Source organism: Melospiza melodia, chromosome 9 (genome assembly GCF_035770615.1).
Source record: "Melospiza melodia melodia isolate bMelMel2 chromosome 9, bMelMel2.pri, whole genome shotgun sequence".
Lineage (NCBI taxonomy): Eukaryota > Metazoa > Chordata > Aves > Passeriformes > Passerellidae > Melospiza > Melospiza melodia.
In genome coordinates this window covers 19,928,902-19,944,252 of record NC_086202.1, presented here as the reverse complement: position 1 = coordinate 19,944,252, position 15,351 = coordinate 19,928,902, and the positions used below count along the sequence as shown (strand labels likewise).

General features: G+C 43.6%; 1 protein-coding gene across 50 annotated transcripts in view; it reads left to right on the top strand.

Moving 5' to 3' along the window:
• Positions 1–14,216, top strand: part of SORBS1 (sorbin and SH3 domain containing 1) — a 158,191-nt gene extending 143,975 nt beyond the window's left edge. For 28 of the 50 annotated variants that reach the window (XM_063163693.1, XM_063163699.1, XM_063163695.1 and 25 more), the window contains 6 exons: positions 1,241–1,969; positions 3,250–3,366; positions 9,008–9,067; positions 9,702–9,892; positions 11,151–11,263; positions 12,041–14,216. In XM_063163693.1, the coding sequence (XP_063019763.1) occupies positions 1,241–1,969; positions 3,250–3,366; positions 9,008–9,067; positions 9,702–9,892; positions 11,151–11,263; positions 12,041–12,108 (1,278 nt within the window). In that variant the 3' untranslated portion in view covers positions 12,109–14,216. The remainder of the gene's footprint in view (positions 1–1,240; positions 1,970–3,249; positions 3,367–9,007; positions 9,068–9,701; positions 9,893–11,150; positions 11,264–12,040) is intronic. The other 22 variants (XM_063163741.1, XM_063163740.1, XM_063163725.1 and 19 more) reach the window with 8 other exon arrangements.
• Positions 14,217–15,351: the final 1,135 nt, after the last annotated feature.

Genomic DNA, 15,351 nt, shown 5'->3' with positions numbered 1-15,351 from the left:
CAAAATGGCAGCAGGTGGTTATATGGGCGTCTCAGAATGTTTGCCATGGCAAACTTATCAGGGCAATTGTGAGTCTCTAAATCCCTTTGTTTTGCTCCCATCGTGCAAATACTCATGCCAGAGGAAGGTCAGCATACGTGTCTGGGTCATGGCCATGATGTTCTGGTGCATTTCCCTCTCACTAATGGGACCAAAACAAGGTCAAGACTGCAAGAAAAATAAGGGGAGAGCTGAGATTGTGAGGAAGGGATATATGGTACAGAAAGGATAGGAAAAAAGATGCCATGACTCATGCCTGTTGTCTGTCTGGATCTTTCCTAAAAGGAGTGTTTTCAGTCTTAGCCACTGTGTAAAGAGGAAAAACTTGTTGCTTATTTGGGATTTTCAGTCAAGATGTCAGCTGAGCTTTTCTGTGAGCTTGGCAGCCTCTCCATAGCTATTCCCTATCTTCCACAAGCTCCCTGCAGGCTTCTTCCTTGGATGGAAGGGATCATATCTACCTTTCTTTAGTTTTCTTTCCTGTTCTTTTGATTCCTCTCCTATAAAGTCAGTACTCTCCCTAGTTTTTTGCCTGACTTGGCTGAGGACTGAGAAACAGTCTGACAAGTGCTAATGTAGCTGTTCTCACCGATACTGCTGATGGTAAAAGCTACAGACAGGACTTGTAGTGTGTTCTGTCCTTTAAACCCAGGAGCTATTTTAATCACCTGAAGAGCTAATAGCCCCAGCTGGCTTTTTTGATCCCTTTCTCCTACGCAGCTTCTGCAATGCATGCTTCCTGAGGAGCAGGCATTCCTCATGCTGAAGTTGGATAAAGTCAAAGTTCATTGCAGCAGTGAACTCTGGCTGGATCCACAGTGTGAGTTGCTGGGACCCCAGCTATTGCTGCCAGGCCAGTCCAATGCTGCATTCTGCCGTCATGATGGTGGCTTCACCTGCTCCCTGAAGGACTTAGAGCTTATGGTATGAAGTCAGAGGTCACAAGGTGTTTTGTGTCTGGGATACTGGCAAAGGCTGGAGAAGGGTATTCGCAGCACAGATACAGGCTGGACTCTGTGGTTGGAGTAGCTGTGGACAGCATTGTCTCCAACACAGCAGAAGTGAATTTTTGCATGTGGTCACAGATCAGCTTCTCTCCACACTTGCGCTCTCTCCTCTTACTTTTGCTTGGTTTTGTATTTTCTTTATTATTTTTTTATTCATTTCTTTCTTTTTCTCTCCTGCTTTTGTCTCCTTCAAGTCTCCCAGCTCTGAGCTGCTCCATACTCCAACTCCTCCGCCTTTGCCTTTTGCGCGCCGCGCTTTGTCTCCAGAGGTGCAGGCGGTCACATCCGAGTGGATTGCTCTGACCGTGGGAGTGTCTCCCAGCACCACTCCTGCCATAACTCCTCCATTGCCTCCTCCGCCCGAAGCCTCCCTCTCTCACCCTGACTATCTCTCGCCTTCTGCTGCAGCCAGCCCTTCCCCCACAGTCAGCCTCCACCATTCTCATCTCTCTGGCTCCTCGACTTCCAGGTCCGTTAGGTCCCCATTGCCCTCTTCCTCATCCAGACCTCAATCCTCTGCCCGCAGTTTCTACCAGGCCACTCCACAAAACGAAGAGAAGTTTGTTGACTCCCCTTCTCCCAGCGTGACTTACTCTAACTCCTCTCGCTGGGCAGTGGAGAGCCCCGAGAGCGTCCTCGCAGAGCAGCGTGACACCACTGCCAGCCCAGCCTGGCTCCCAAAAGCAGGAGAGGGCAGCAGCCACGCTGAGCAGAGTGCTCATGCTGTCCCCAAGATCTCTGTTGAGCGCTGCCTGAAACCGTCCCAGCTAGACATGCGTGCGAGCCCAGAAAGGAGAGCTGTGGGTTCCTCTGAGGACAACCAGTTGTGTCAGGAGCTAATGGCTATTGTTCAGGGAGGTAAAACAGAGAAAAGAGACGTGAGGAAAGGTGATACAGGAAAGTTTCAAAGCGGGGAAAAGAAGGTACTTCTGCATGTGTGTGTACTGCTCTGAATCACTGATTTTTGTTTAACTGGTGGGTTGACGTTTGTGCTGCTCTGCTGGCAAAGCAGAGCCAGTGGCTGCCACATGTCATTTTGATGATCTTAAGACATTTTTTCAGGGGTCACCAGTGGCATTTACTTACAGCAGATCAAAACATTTTGGAAGAGAGATCAAGAGCAATGTAGAAAAAATTATTCCGGAATAGATAACACGGCACTGACACAATCGGTCACATCTAATGAGGGGATTGTCCCAGACAGTGGCTATTACCAGACGCATCAGATGAAAGCAACACACAGGCCCACTGTGCAGAATACAGATATTTTCTTGCTAATCAGAGATTTTACAGTGTGCACTGAATCATTTTTGGTTATAGAATTTGTTGGTTTTTCCTAAGGACCAAAAAGCATTTTAAACATAAACCTGGCTCCTAGAATCACAAAAGGTGTCCCCTGTTGATCCTGGAGCCTAAGTGAACCTTAGTCTGGGATGTGCATGACTAAGGGAGTTTTGATTGTCATGTATGTATTGAGGAGAAGTTATTACCTTTGCATTTTAAAAATTATATGAAAGGCTTTAGCCACAAAAGAGAATTAGACCTACTGATGGTTTCCCTCAAAAGTTTTTAGTTATATGCAGCCATATATTACAATTAGAGGAAACACAGAGGGAATTCTCCAGTAGCTTCTACAAAGTATCTTCAGCCCTCAGTCTTTGTATAGGATATATACTTTACTTTGTAGCTCTCTGTTGCCTTGGGGCGCGTTGTGGGGTACAGCCAGCCCAATTACATTACAGTACCCCAAGGAGTGTAAGTTTGGAGAGTTTGAAATCATAGAATTCTAAATACTGTCTTGGATGCACTGCAATAGCCTCCATGACATACCCCATCTAGCCAACGTTAAATAATGAGAAAACAGGGTTTCCAAGATGACATGTTTCACACTGGGCAAACTTATGACAAATAATTTGATTTCTGCTTGAATCATAACCAGAAGTCTACTGAGAGCTGTGTTAATACTGTACTGTTTACCATCCAGATATATTTTAGTAGCATTTTTTTGACTTAACCTGCATGTTTAAAACAGAGTAAGGTGGTCAGCTGAGACAAACCAACTGGAAACTGCACTTGTCCTTGCATGGAGTTACTGTTGCTGTGTGTGCTTCAAATTTACTGGATAGTAAATGCTCTTATCACTAGCAGTGGTTGGGATAAGAGAGTATGTGCCAAGCTGACCGATTTTTCTTTTCTTCAAAAGACTGCAGACTCAAAAGTATTCTCTTCATCTGCTCCTCTCTCTTCCTCTACCCTCTCTTCCTCTACTGTCACAACCCAGCCACCTCCCAGACTTACACGCAGAGTCAATAAGCCACAGGTAATCATCTTTGCTGATTACTCTTCCATTACTTACAGTCATTTCCATGCCATGCCGTTGTTTTGTCATATGCTTATTTAGCAGCTCATTGATTACACAGGTGAGGTAATTTTCCTCAGAGTTAGACTTTTTATTAAAAAAAAAGAAAAATTACTTCCAGGCTGTGCAGAAGGGGAGGTATGGGCAAAATCTTCAGCTGCTGCAAATCTACATAGGTCAAACCTAGGTTTCTGCTTGTTTGTACCAGCTGAGGATCTGTTTATTGGTTCCTCCAAAAGATTAACTCAGGGCTTACTTAGTTCTGACCGTGAGTTCCTACAGCTTGATTTCATTATACTGCAGTGTTGGTGGCCTTCTTAGTAGGAATGGTGTAGCACAAGAAAATTTGGTTCAGGTATTGTTTAACCACCTGAGATCAGGATTCAAGGTTTGAGCATCTCAGAGCTGAGGATAAGGCATACACATCTTGGTATCCACAATGCCAGGGGCCTGCTCTGGTCTTCTCAGGTAGGATTCAGAGTTTCTCAGCTCTATTGCTGAGAGCTACAAATGCTTTTGAAGAGGGATGCAGTAGGGTCTGTGCAGCATGGCTCAGCCCCAGCACTGTGTCTGAGATGCCCAGAGTATGGGAATGAGCAATGCTTACATCTGCTGGTGCCTCATCAGTCCTTCAAGGCAGCTTCCACAAGATGGCAATATTTGAAACAGAAAGTTCACCATTAACAAAACTGGAACACTGGACTGAGTTGTTAGTGGTGGGTATTGGGGAAGCAGTCTTTAGCTTGATCAGTGAATCAGGCAAGTTGATCATACAGGATGAATGTGGGATATAGCTGCCAATGTTACTTTCTTGATTATATTAAGAGAGAGACAGTTTAAACCCTGAAATTTTCCTATTGCCTTTGCTCATTTTCTTCCACTTGAAGCTTGCACAACTTTTTACTGAACAACCACCTCCTGCTTCCCTTTCACTTTCAACATCTGAGTTCAATAGAATACTTACTCTGCTTCATGTTAACAATCCATAGAAGTTTCCTGTGTTGGCCTTTTTCCTGAGCTCTGATCTGCTGGGTCATGCTGGTGCTTGCACTGGATATACGTGATCCAAAAGAACAGGAGCAAAGAACCACATTTAGACAAAGATGTTTCTCTCCAGTTATGATTAGCACAATTCTATTTTGGGTGTTCCACCTGGTTGTAATAAAATCCCATGGCCTTTCTTTGTAGTCAAAGTCAAGTCAATATTTATATTTTATATGCCTTGACAGTCAAAGCATTGTCAGTATCAAGTTAAAACTATTTGTGACATCAGCAGTAGTCTTGACCTCATTTTCAGCTCTGGGTCTGCAGTTCTTTAGGGAGCAGGAGTGATATTTCTATGTGCAAATGGCTTCTCATTATCTGTGTGATCCATACAGAGGCTGATGGTTTCAGCAGAACTTCAGGTAATACCCTGGAGGCTTTTCAAAAATCTGTACCTCTCAACTGATTTTAATCAAATGAGAAAATCACTTAGCAGACATGGAAATGAGACATTACATTTGGGTTTTCCTTCCATTAGTGTCTGTCCCTGGTGTTTCACATACTTTATGATTTTGAATTTTAGTTTTCTTTCTCATTATGGATAACCTCTCCAGTCATGAAATTCTGACCCAGGGTTTTTTGCAGGTTTAAGACCCTTTGGTATAGGTCTGGCGTAAGGACTCTGTTCTTACCTGTTACATTAAGTAAAAATATAAATTGCATTGGCTCTTTACACTGTTCTGAAGTTCCTTTTTGTTTGTTTTCCCAGTCCAAACTAAAAAGAAAAAATAATTACCTCACAGCATGTGAAGGTATTTCAAGTATAACTTACAGATAACTTGTCTCAATATTCTAGTAAAATATGTTATTAAGGAGTAACATAATCTATCAAATTAATTTATTTCAGGGAACCTGCAGGAATTTTCCATTCTAATTCCTGTTCTACTCAGAGATCCTATTAGCACAGTGTCACAGTCAGCAGTGGTGGCAGCAAGTGTGTGAGCAGTGTGGTGGTTTTGGCTCTGGGGCTGGACTGTGGCTGTGGGGTGGGGAAGGCAGGACAGGCTGGACAAGGGTCCCTGTATCAGCCACATGAGGGATATTGGTGGGACCCATCTGCTCCTTGGCACTTGTACAGAGCCACTCCAGCAGGGTGGCAATTCGCCTGCTTTGGCTGGCAGAGAGGGGAGCCAAAGGTGGATGTTCAGACCCCATGTTATATGAGGTGGATGTTCAGACCCCGTGTTCTCCAGCACAGACCAACTACTCCTAGCATGTTCCTTGCTTTGCACTGTGTTCAAGGTAAACTTATACCTCCTGCAGAGGCTTTCTGTTGCTCCACAGATTCAGCACAGCAATATTTCTGCTGAGTGCTTACTGTCCAAGGCAGAGCTGCCCAGCCTGCAGCAGGCGTTTGGTACCTGTTTTCCAAGGGAAATGCCTTTTTCTGCTGTAGACACAGCCTTCAACTTCTGATCCAGGGTCCAGGGAGTCTTTCCACTGATTATGGCAGCCTTCTGCTCCACTCTGCAGCCTTTTCAGTGTCCTTTGTGAGAGCTCTTCAGCCAGCTTTCCATTCGCTTTCACAGAGCTGGGCTTGGTGTGTGCAGGGCTTTTCCTTTTGTTTCACCTGGGCTAGGGAGGCCTCCCTGGTCTTGGTTCTTCATTCATGTGAGAGTATCAGTGCTGATGTGTTCCCTCCTCTGAGGGAATACCAGTTTGTCTGTCTGTCTTGTGTGTCTGTTAGTCTGTTCTGTTTAGCTTTGTCTTTCCTTATGTAGTTCCTTAACTCCCACCTGGAATGGATGGAAGGCACATGAACAAGAGCTACAATGGGTAGTTGCGCTGATGATGCTGAATTTCACTAGGAGCAGGGAGAGCACTGCTGAGCAGTCCCAGCATCTTTGTGCCTAACATTTAAAAGCTGCCTTAGGGCTTTTCTAGGCTCTTAATGTAGAACTTTTTTCTGGTAATTTCACAAACTTGTGGCATTCTTTACATCCATCCCCAAACTCCATATGAGGGGGAAACACTGGCCAGCTGTGCTTTAGGACTAACTGTACTGCATATTTGTGTGCACAGTCTGTAGAAATGGAGACATAGAGACCTCAGCATGTGCTTAAGTTTATTCACTTAGTCTTAACAAAGCAGATAGTGTGGCTGAGCAGGTAGAAGTTGAGATGTCCTCACAGGTTGTGAATACTTGGTCACTTTTAGGGCCTTCAGCTTACCCTCAGCAGTTACAGGGCTGGCTCAGTGTTTTGTAGTAGTACATGGGCTATCTAAACCCCTGTTTGAAGAGCATTTGGACCTATAACACTCTTTTCCCCTTTAATCTCTTCCTTCCCTGAAAGAACACTTTAGAGTTTGGTTGGTGAACTAAAAAAAAAATTTAAAAAAGCCACACAGATCATGCTATTAGGGTCACTTGTTTACATTAGTGTGGTAGTACATTTACAACCCAAAATTATGGGATCTGATCTGGTCCATTCTTCATTCTGTTTAGCTAATACTGCATAGTTGCTGACTCTGAGGTGTTTCACCAACTCCCTGCAGGACTCTGCTGCATCCCTGGGAGTTAATGCAATGCTTTGGTAGGAGCTGCATGGATCTCAGAGCAGAGGCCAGAGGAGATCACTTAATCATGTGTCTTGTCAGGAACTGGAAGTTCCTGCTTGGCCTTTGCCCCTGCCCAGCTGCCTTGTGGAAGTCCCCATGAGGATCCTGCCAGGAAAGGAAATGTGACCTGGGTTTTGGTGCTGCTCCTCCTGGTAATACAAACCTGCACTGTGGAACATTCAGAGGCAGTGTCCATTTTTTAGCTTTGAAAAACTAATTTAATTCATAGATACTAATGCTTTTAGGAGGAAAAGCTGTGCAGGAAGGTCACAAGTAATCAGTGGGAAATGGACCATGTGGTCTTAGCTCATGGCACAATTTCAGCAGTCAATTTATTGGTATGGAACAGAGAAGCACTTTCTTGAATTAAAAAAAAAAAAACACCTAAAAACATTCTTACAGCTGCCCCAGCCTGAAAATTGTTTTTTTCCAGCTACTTAACCACCTGAGTTAGTTCTGGCCTCATCAGATTTGATGCACTATATCCAGTTGGTCTGCACAATATTAACTTTGAATTTGTTATTTTTTCATTTGCCTTTCAGGGCTCATGATAGGCAGGAGGGACTTGCAGAAATCCTGTGAGGATTTCAGGCTCCACAGTAAATGCTTTGAATGCAAATTCCACTGCAATTAGTAGATTGTACTTGCATTTAAATGTCTTTCTCTAGAAATATAAATAGTAACAGAGCATTGTTTCATAGGGCAGTGATCCCAGATTCCAGCACCAGAGAGTAGAGCTGACTACAAAGGAATTGTTGTGGGGTTGAGTTGGCCTACAATGGGTCACAGTCCTTGAGAAAAGAGATGGTTTGCTTTAATACAGTGATGGGCACAGCTCCAGAGGTCCAAGATGTGGTTCAGTGGAGCTTTGAGAGGAATGAGCTCATCACCCTGCACTTCTCCAAAGTTTTCGAGCATGCTTGGCCTGAAGGTGTCACAGACCTCTCTGCTGTCTGCTTCTGCCCTCTCTCAGAATGCCATGAAAAAGGAAGCTTTTTACTGGAGGGCACTACTCAGATGAATAAAGAGGAGGACAGAAAGCTTAAAATTGAGACCAGTGAAATTAAGTTTGAAAATTGTGATGAATGATCACAGAGCATGGCCATGCTCTGAATCTCAACCCACTTTGCCAAGCAGCCCTGTAGGCAGTACACCAGCTCAGACATTACATTTGCTCACCTTGCTTTTGGTAGGTGTTTGAATATGCAAAAATGTGCAAAACCAGGCTGTGGATATCTGAATGGCTTTTTCAGTGATCTTCCCCATAAAACCTCCAGCCTCAAACACTGATTTCCCTTTATGTGTCCTGGGACACACAGTCCCTGTGTAGGGTTGTGACTATGGGGTGAGGCAGGGCAGAGTCCAGCAGCTTCACTGGTGGTGTTGTTTAGAGTTGGGTTTTTCAGTCAAGGCCTGACCTGACACTCTGCCTTTTTGTGGGAATTAATAAAACATTTCAGAGCCTTGCTTGGAACAGGATAGAGTGATTTTGTTGGGGCTACATGGCATTGTGCCTTCTGAGGACCTGAGCTGTTGGCTTTCTAAAAAAAGAAAGCAAGTTGCTGTTTTCTTCTGTGCCATTGAGGACTTTTCTGAAAACAGCAACAGATGCCTTCCAGCATGCTTTTGGCCTTTCAATTTTGATGCTCCCAAGTATATGTTCCTGTCTGTGTTCTTTTTGCCCTACAGGAATGCAGTATTATGCTATTGTACCATTTCTGGTTGTAGCAGTGTCCATCACCTTCCACTCTGATTTCGTGCCCTACCTTCTGTTTTGCTTTCCCTTGTAGCATTGTGTGCTGCTGTTGTGTTACTGTAGCCTCAATGTCTCTTGTGTAAATTAAGGATCTTGCTGTCCAAAAAGTATGGTGTTGGGGTGGGGAGGGGAGGAGTTGTTCATTTCCTTTTGTTGTCTGCACTCCATTTACATTTTTTTAATTCTGACCAATATAACATCTGCTAAAATGTCTTCCTTATCATTTGCTTGGTGATCACACAGCCTTCCCACCATTCATTGAGAGCTGGACCAGATCTCACAGAGTCTGAAAAGAGCTATGTGGTAAGGCCCCTGTTTAACTCAGCTGTGTAGTCCTAGACACTCTTCACCCAGAGAGTAACACCTCAGTAAGAGATAAAATGCCAGCACTATTTTTAGTTGCAAAGTAGATACATATTTATCTCTTTGCATATATTGCTTTTTTGCAACAGAAGGAAGGGAATTTAACAATTAGAAAAAACTGTCACAGCCAATGAGAAGTTGGGCTAATTGTGTTGCCATACCCTGGGTATAAGTTAAATGAAGCCAAATGCATGAATGGAGCAGCCCAACCTCACCTTGCATTCTTGAACTGACTTCATAGCATTTGGAATGGTGCCACTGCATAACTAATTGCAACCTCTTATGCTGCTTCTTTTAAAAATATGTGTAAATGTATTTGTTACAAATCTTCAAACTAAATGCCAAATTCTTCTATATCTTGCCTGTTTTCCATGCTTACATCTGGATCCCTTCTGCACTCCACTACCTGGATATTTACCTGGATCTACAACTCTTCTTTTGTTTTTGGTTTTTTTACTGGACTTATATACTGCAACTGGAATGTCCCATCTCTTCTTATCTATATTTTCCCCTCCCTTCCCCCTGTTGACTGTCCTTTGGGTGTTCTTGGATGTCAATGCTGCCTACCACACAGGAAGCTGTTTGCAATGAAATCATAAACATTGCAGAAAAGTCTGTTCATTACTGCAGTACTATTTCTCAGCCTCTTGACTCTCGCCACAAGGTGACCTCTAATGACCATAAATCATCTCTCATCATTTCTCAGCAACCTCAAGCACAGCAGCAAGGAGCCAGCCCTGAGCGAAGTCAAACACCACGAGACATGTAAGTTCTTTTGGTTCCCACCTTTCCAGGGCCCATATTTCTGACTGGTGGTGAGGATAGGGAAGTATGAGAGCTCTCAGTGGTAAATTAGAATCATGTGGAAATGTTAGCTTTGCTTTAAAGAACAAAAGTAGCCACATGTCATCATAATGAGTTTCAGACTGTGCCCCTTCTGTCTGTATAGCACCTGAAACAATGACCTCAATGACCTGTATAGCACCTCAACAGTGATCCTGGACGGGGTCTCCATTACAGAGGCTGTCTCGGTGTCTTTGTATCTTGAAGCTGGCAACAAGTTCATATTCACTGGCTATACCTGATCAATGTGTTCCACTCTGTTCATGGCTTCTCACAGTGCAGTGAGAGTCCCAACGCTGATGCCACTCGGGGCATTGCTGACCAGTTCCACAGGTGCATTTGTAGCTGAGAGACCAGGGGTGAGATTTTCAAAGCTGTTCAGTGGAGCTGCCACTAAGCTTGGTGGGGCCTTACACTGATGGTTTTGAGAATAGCAGCTGTGTGCTGGGGACTGATGGTGACAGCAGTTGGTTTGTGAAAGGAGCCTTTGCTTTTTGCAGAGCGGGAGCATCTCACATCAGCTCTATTTTCATGCCCCATGGGCAGGGGATCCAAGCCTCCCCAAATTTGCCCAAAGATTGTTTCCACTCCCTAAGGATCCTTTCTAGTGAATGCACAGTGCCTGTGGTACAAATGACATCTCTGGGCAGGATCCAGCCTGGGTTTTCTATTCCACCATACCTCCTCAGCCATGATTTATCCATGTTTATAGAGTGCAGTAGAGTAGGCAATATCTTTTTCTAAAGTCCTTTGCTCTGCCATGTGGTCAATTATGGCTCTCTCTGCCTATGTGCCTGAGCGAGGAAACACCTGTCTCCTTTAGCCCAAGAATGAGTGTATCCAGGTTTTGGCTTGCACTTAATGGGATGTCTGCAACTGAACACTGTCTAGGTGCTACAAGTTAGGAAGGCTCTGGTTGTTTGTCTGTGCAGACAACTACATGGCAGAAAGGGAGCAGGAGCTCTCCACATATCCCACGCAGTGTAGGTATGACACTTTTTACTACCATGACCTTTTGACAGCAGCAAATTCAATGCAGGTGGCTTCCACCTCTCAAAAGGCAAACACAGGTCCAGACTGCATTCAGCAATATGTAATAGGAATTAGGGGAAGAGGAACATCTCCTCCTGAAGGGATGTCAAATTCAATGCCTAACATCTACTGTCTTTCTGGTTTTCAGAGTTAGCTACCAAGCCCTCTACAGCTACACTCCTCAGAATGATGATGAGCTGGAACTGAGGGACGGTGACATTGTTGATGTCATGGAGAAATGTGATGATGGCTGGTTTGTGGGTGAGTGTGACACTTGCCTGTCAACAGAGCTTATTGGGATGAGCAGTTTTGCAGAAGTTGCTTTCATTTGTGAGGTCAAAATGATGAAAAAACCTGACTTCAGTTTTTCCACAATTTTCCATCTTTTCCCACCAAGAATATTAAAATTAGGCTGCAAGGTGGTGGAGCTTTGTTTTCCTTGCTAGATCTCTAGTACTTCCTTTTTTATCTTCTTAGTATCTCCATTCCTTTTTTCGTCCAGATCCTTCTTGTTTACACAGATGACAGAGCAACTGAGGGAACAAAGAGAAACTGGATTTCTGTAGCATTTCCAAAGCTGAGGGGAGCCATGACTAGTTACAGAAAGTGGCAAGTAGGGGGTGAAGAGAACACACGGATAGGAGTTGCAGTCCCTGAAAATCCAGCCTCAAGTGCATGTTTAGCAAAATGCTTTACCTTAAAGGAGTGCAAGTCTGGACAGTGTTCTCTATCTCAACATTTCAAATCTAGGCTTGCCATCTCTTCTTAAGGGGATTAGCTCATTTACACTGAGAGGAGTTTGACTTCCAACTTATAGGCCCAGGAGCTTTCACCAGCACCTGTTAAAGGGGATGACCAAAGATGATTAGTGGCAGAGCTAGTTGTGATCTGGTTTGTACCAAAAGACTCTTTGACTAGGGCTCCTCTTTAGTATTAGGAGTTAATGCCTGCGGGCAGAAGAGGTTGCCACCTGTACCTTTTTAAGTGTAGGTATGTTTCCATCTTACTAAGTCTACCTTGTGTTTTATTTTGCAACAGGTACATCCAGGAGAACAAGGCAATTTGGCACCTTCCCAGGCAACTACGTGAAGCTTCTGTACCTGTAAAGTAACAGGGATCCCACCCTGACAAGGATGGTGGGATTCCTTTCCAGATGGTGTTTTTAAACAGTGAAGAAACAGACAATTTATGAATGTAATAGACAAGAGATGAGAAGTGTTAGGAGGATGTGGTTATGTGGTACACTATTGAGTTGAATGTGTAGCCCTGCTTCCATGGAGTCAGGGTGTGATTTGTTTGCTGAAGAAGAGACAGTTTCTAGTTTACAGTGCTGCCTTTGTGTATTCCTCTCCCTTTCCCAGTAAAAGTTTTGATGATAATCTTAATTTGTACGGAGTACTTACCTCTGAGAAGGCTTCAGGGAAGCACATGGTATAGGTTTTGTTTGTGTGTTGAGATAGGGTAGTGCTTTGGGGCGGTACTCAGCCCCGCAGCTGCTCACGTTGGTTGGCACGGAGTTCAGGCACAGGAGTTCAGGAAACAGGCCTGCTGCCCGTTTCTGCCTTGCTGAAGACTCACTTTTCTCTGCCTTCTATTTCCATAGAAAACCTTTCCTTCATGTCATGCATCTTAAGACCCAGCAGAGGCGGAGGACAGCTGATACAATTGAATTGCAGAGCTCTGTGTGGAGAAGGAGTTTGGGATTGGTGATTTAATCCAGAGAGGTCAGCCAAAGCATAATGCAAAAGTGCAAAAAATCCCAAACCCTTCAATAACATATCACGGATCTCTGCAGGGTTTTTTCTTTTGTGCAGGGTGTGTGTGTGTGAATGTATTGTGTGCAAAATTAACTGAGTCCTGTTTTTTAAAGAGAAATCAGCCTAGCTTTGACATTTATCTGCACAAAGAGTAGAACCAATAAACAGAACATCCGCGAGGGCAAATTCTGTTTATGAGTCCTACAGCTGTTCACTTTCTCTGCTCCTCTTGCCCTGTGGCTGGCCCTAAAGGATCACACACCTTTTCCAGTGTATGCTCTGGGATGAAATGCTGGGACTTCTTTCCTGGCATTAAATCTTAGAGGCTCTGATAAATCTGAACAATGTATCACTGAGGGTGCCTTTTTTTTCATTTTGGTTACAGTGTTGATGGTAGGTCAAATAAATACACGCATTTTGGCTGCCTCTTAGTCATACAAAAAAGTTTAATCAATTTGAAAAGCTGTTCCCAGCAGTTATTACCAGTTACATAGATTTGTATTTCCTTGAGGGGAAAAAAAAACCCTATGGCTTGGCTGTATGTTTGCCTCTATGAATACTCTTTTGATAGACTTTTTGTTATTAAGAAAAAGCATAAACAAAACCAATTCTATCAGACTCTGCTTCCTACAATTGCCGTACAAATAGCAAAGGGTAGATTGCTATTTTGTCATAAGCCGTATTTAATAATATAAAATGCCTATTTTTATGCTGATGCTTTTATACAGATTTATTAAGAGTAAACTACAACTAACTGTTAGCACGACTTGCAATGTTTTGATAAACTAGCCATGCTCCTGGGTTTGAAATCAAGTAGGCTTGTCTTCCGTCTCAGTCAGCGGAAGAGAAGACTCTGTGTCTCAGAAGTTTGACTGTAAATATGTATATTTAACTTTGTACAGACAATGTACTTACCTTGTATAGAGAAATAATTTAAACACATTGAGTGAAGGGAGGGGAAAAAAGGCAGTTGTGAAAGGTTGGGAGTTTTTATCCACTTTAATTTAAGTGATGGAATTCTGTGTATGTTCACATAAAGAGTTTTAGCACAAAATATTCTTTATGAAAGGTTTCAGATATGATACAAAGCACCGCTGTTTATTTTCTGCAGGAGGTATCTTGAATCCTGCATCTTATTTATGGGTTAGTTGTTCTGCTTTGGGTTTGCCCTCCAGTTATTTGCAACAATGTTTAGGCCTGTTGGTAAGATTGGATAACACCAAATAAATGTATCCAGCAAAGTAACATGTTGATATTGACTGTATATAACATACTCATTTAAAAGTTAATTTTCTGTTCCTGCTCTTGCCAGTTTAAGTTAAACACTAACACACACACACACACACACACGCACCACACATATCCACACAAACTGCAACTTCTTTTTGTGTTGATTTTTTGTTTCTTATTGCAGTGGATTACTATTTGGCAATTAATAAATGGAATTATTGAATTACTATTGTGTTCCTTGTACAAGTTATTAAATAAAATTACTTTGGTTGTTCCTGTAGCAATGCACTTTTGTTTTAGTGCCCCACTGTATCCATACTGATGTGTGGCTGTCTGCCATGGGCTTCACCACTGCACCTGAGGATCCTGCTTGTGATTTGGCTTGAGCTCATCAGTCCTTCCTGAGCTGTAGGCTGGCTCTGACTTTTGCTTAAAGAAACCAAGGCAAAAAGGCAGAGGAGAAGCTGGTTTACACACTGATCTCACCATACATGGTGTGAGGGTACAGTTGCTGTGGCGTGCACGCAGACCTGGGAGGTCAGGAGTACACCTCTCTCCACTGGTTTACAAAGGGTCTTTGTGACCTCAGATGAAAAGACCACCCAGGTTAAGTCAGGCAAGAAACTCAAAATGCCAGCCTGTGGGGGAAGGGATGTCAGTTGGTATTGGGCTTACATGTGCATTTTTAACCCTGGCTTGGGTCAAAAGCTTTAAGAGTCTGCTATCTGGTAGCTGCACCCTGACAGGGCAGGTATGGCTACAGCATTAATTCACAAGGTTTGTAGGTCTGTGGTGATTGTCCCCTGTCTCCCTGCAGCAATACACCTAGCTGGGACTTTCTGGGCGTGCCTTGTGTAAGGGAACAGTTCCTGAAGGAGTGAGGGAAGGCATGTGCAGGACTGTGCTCACCCTAAAGACTGGTATTTCACAAGGAGTTTTAACTTTTTGGAGACGTCCATCTCAGACTAAGCCAAAATTGTGCAACAGATTCAGACTCTGTGATGATGTGCCTGGATGGCCAGGCAGACAGATAAACATCATGGCTGCACTCACAATGCTTTTAGGAAGTCAAACTGTAAACAAGTTGATCCTAAAACCAAACTACCATGACAGAAAAAGCCTCAGGCTACATGTGTTTAGAAAGCCCACAGACACAAGCCCTTTTTTGTTTGTTTTGTATATATCTCTTTATATAAAAGCCAAAGGGCAGCCTGACCATGGCTTTGCTGACAAGCACTCCTCACCTTTGCTTTACAGCAGCCTGGACAGGGAGGGGAGAAACTCATCTGTGACTGCTGAACGTTGGTATTTACTCCCTCTAACCTAATCTAAGGTAAGGAAGCTAGAGGTGCTAGTGACTTC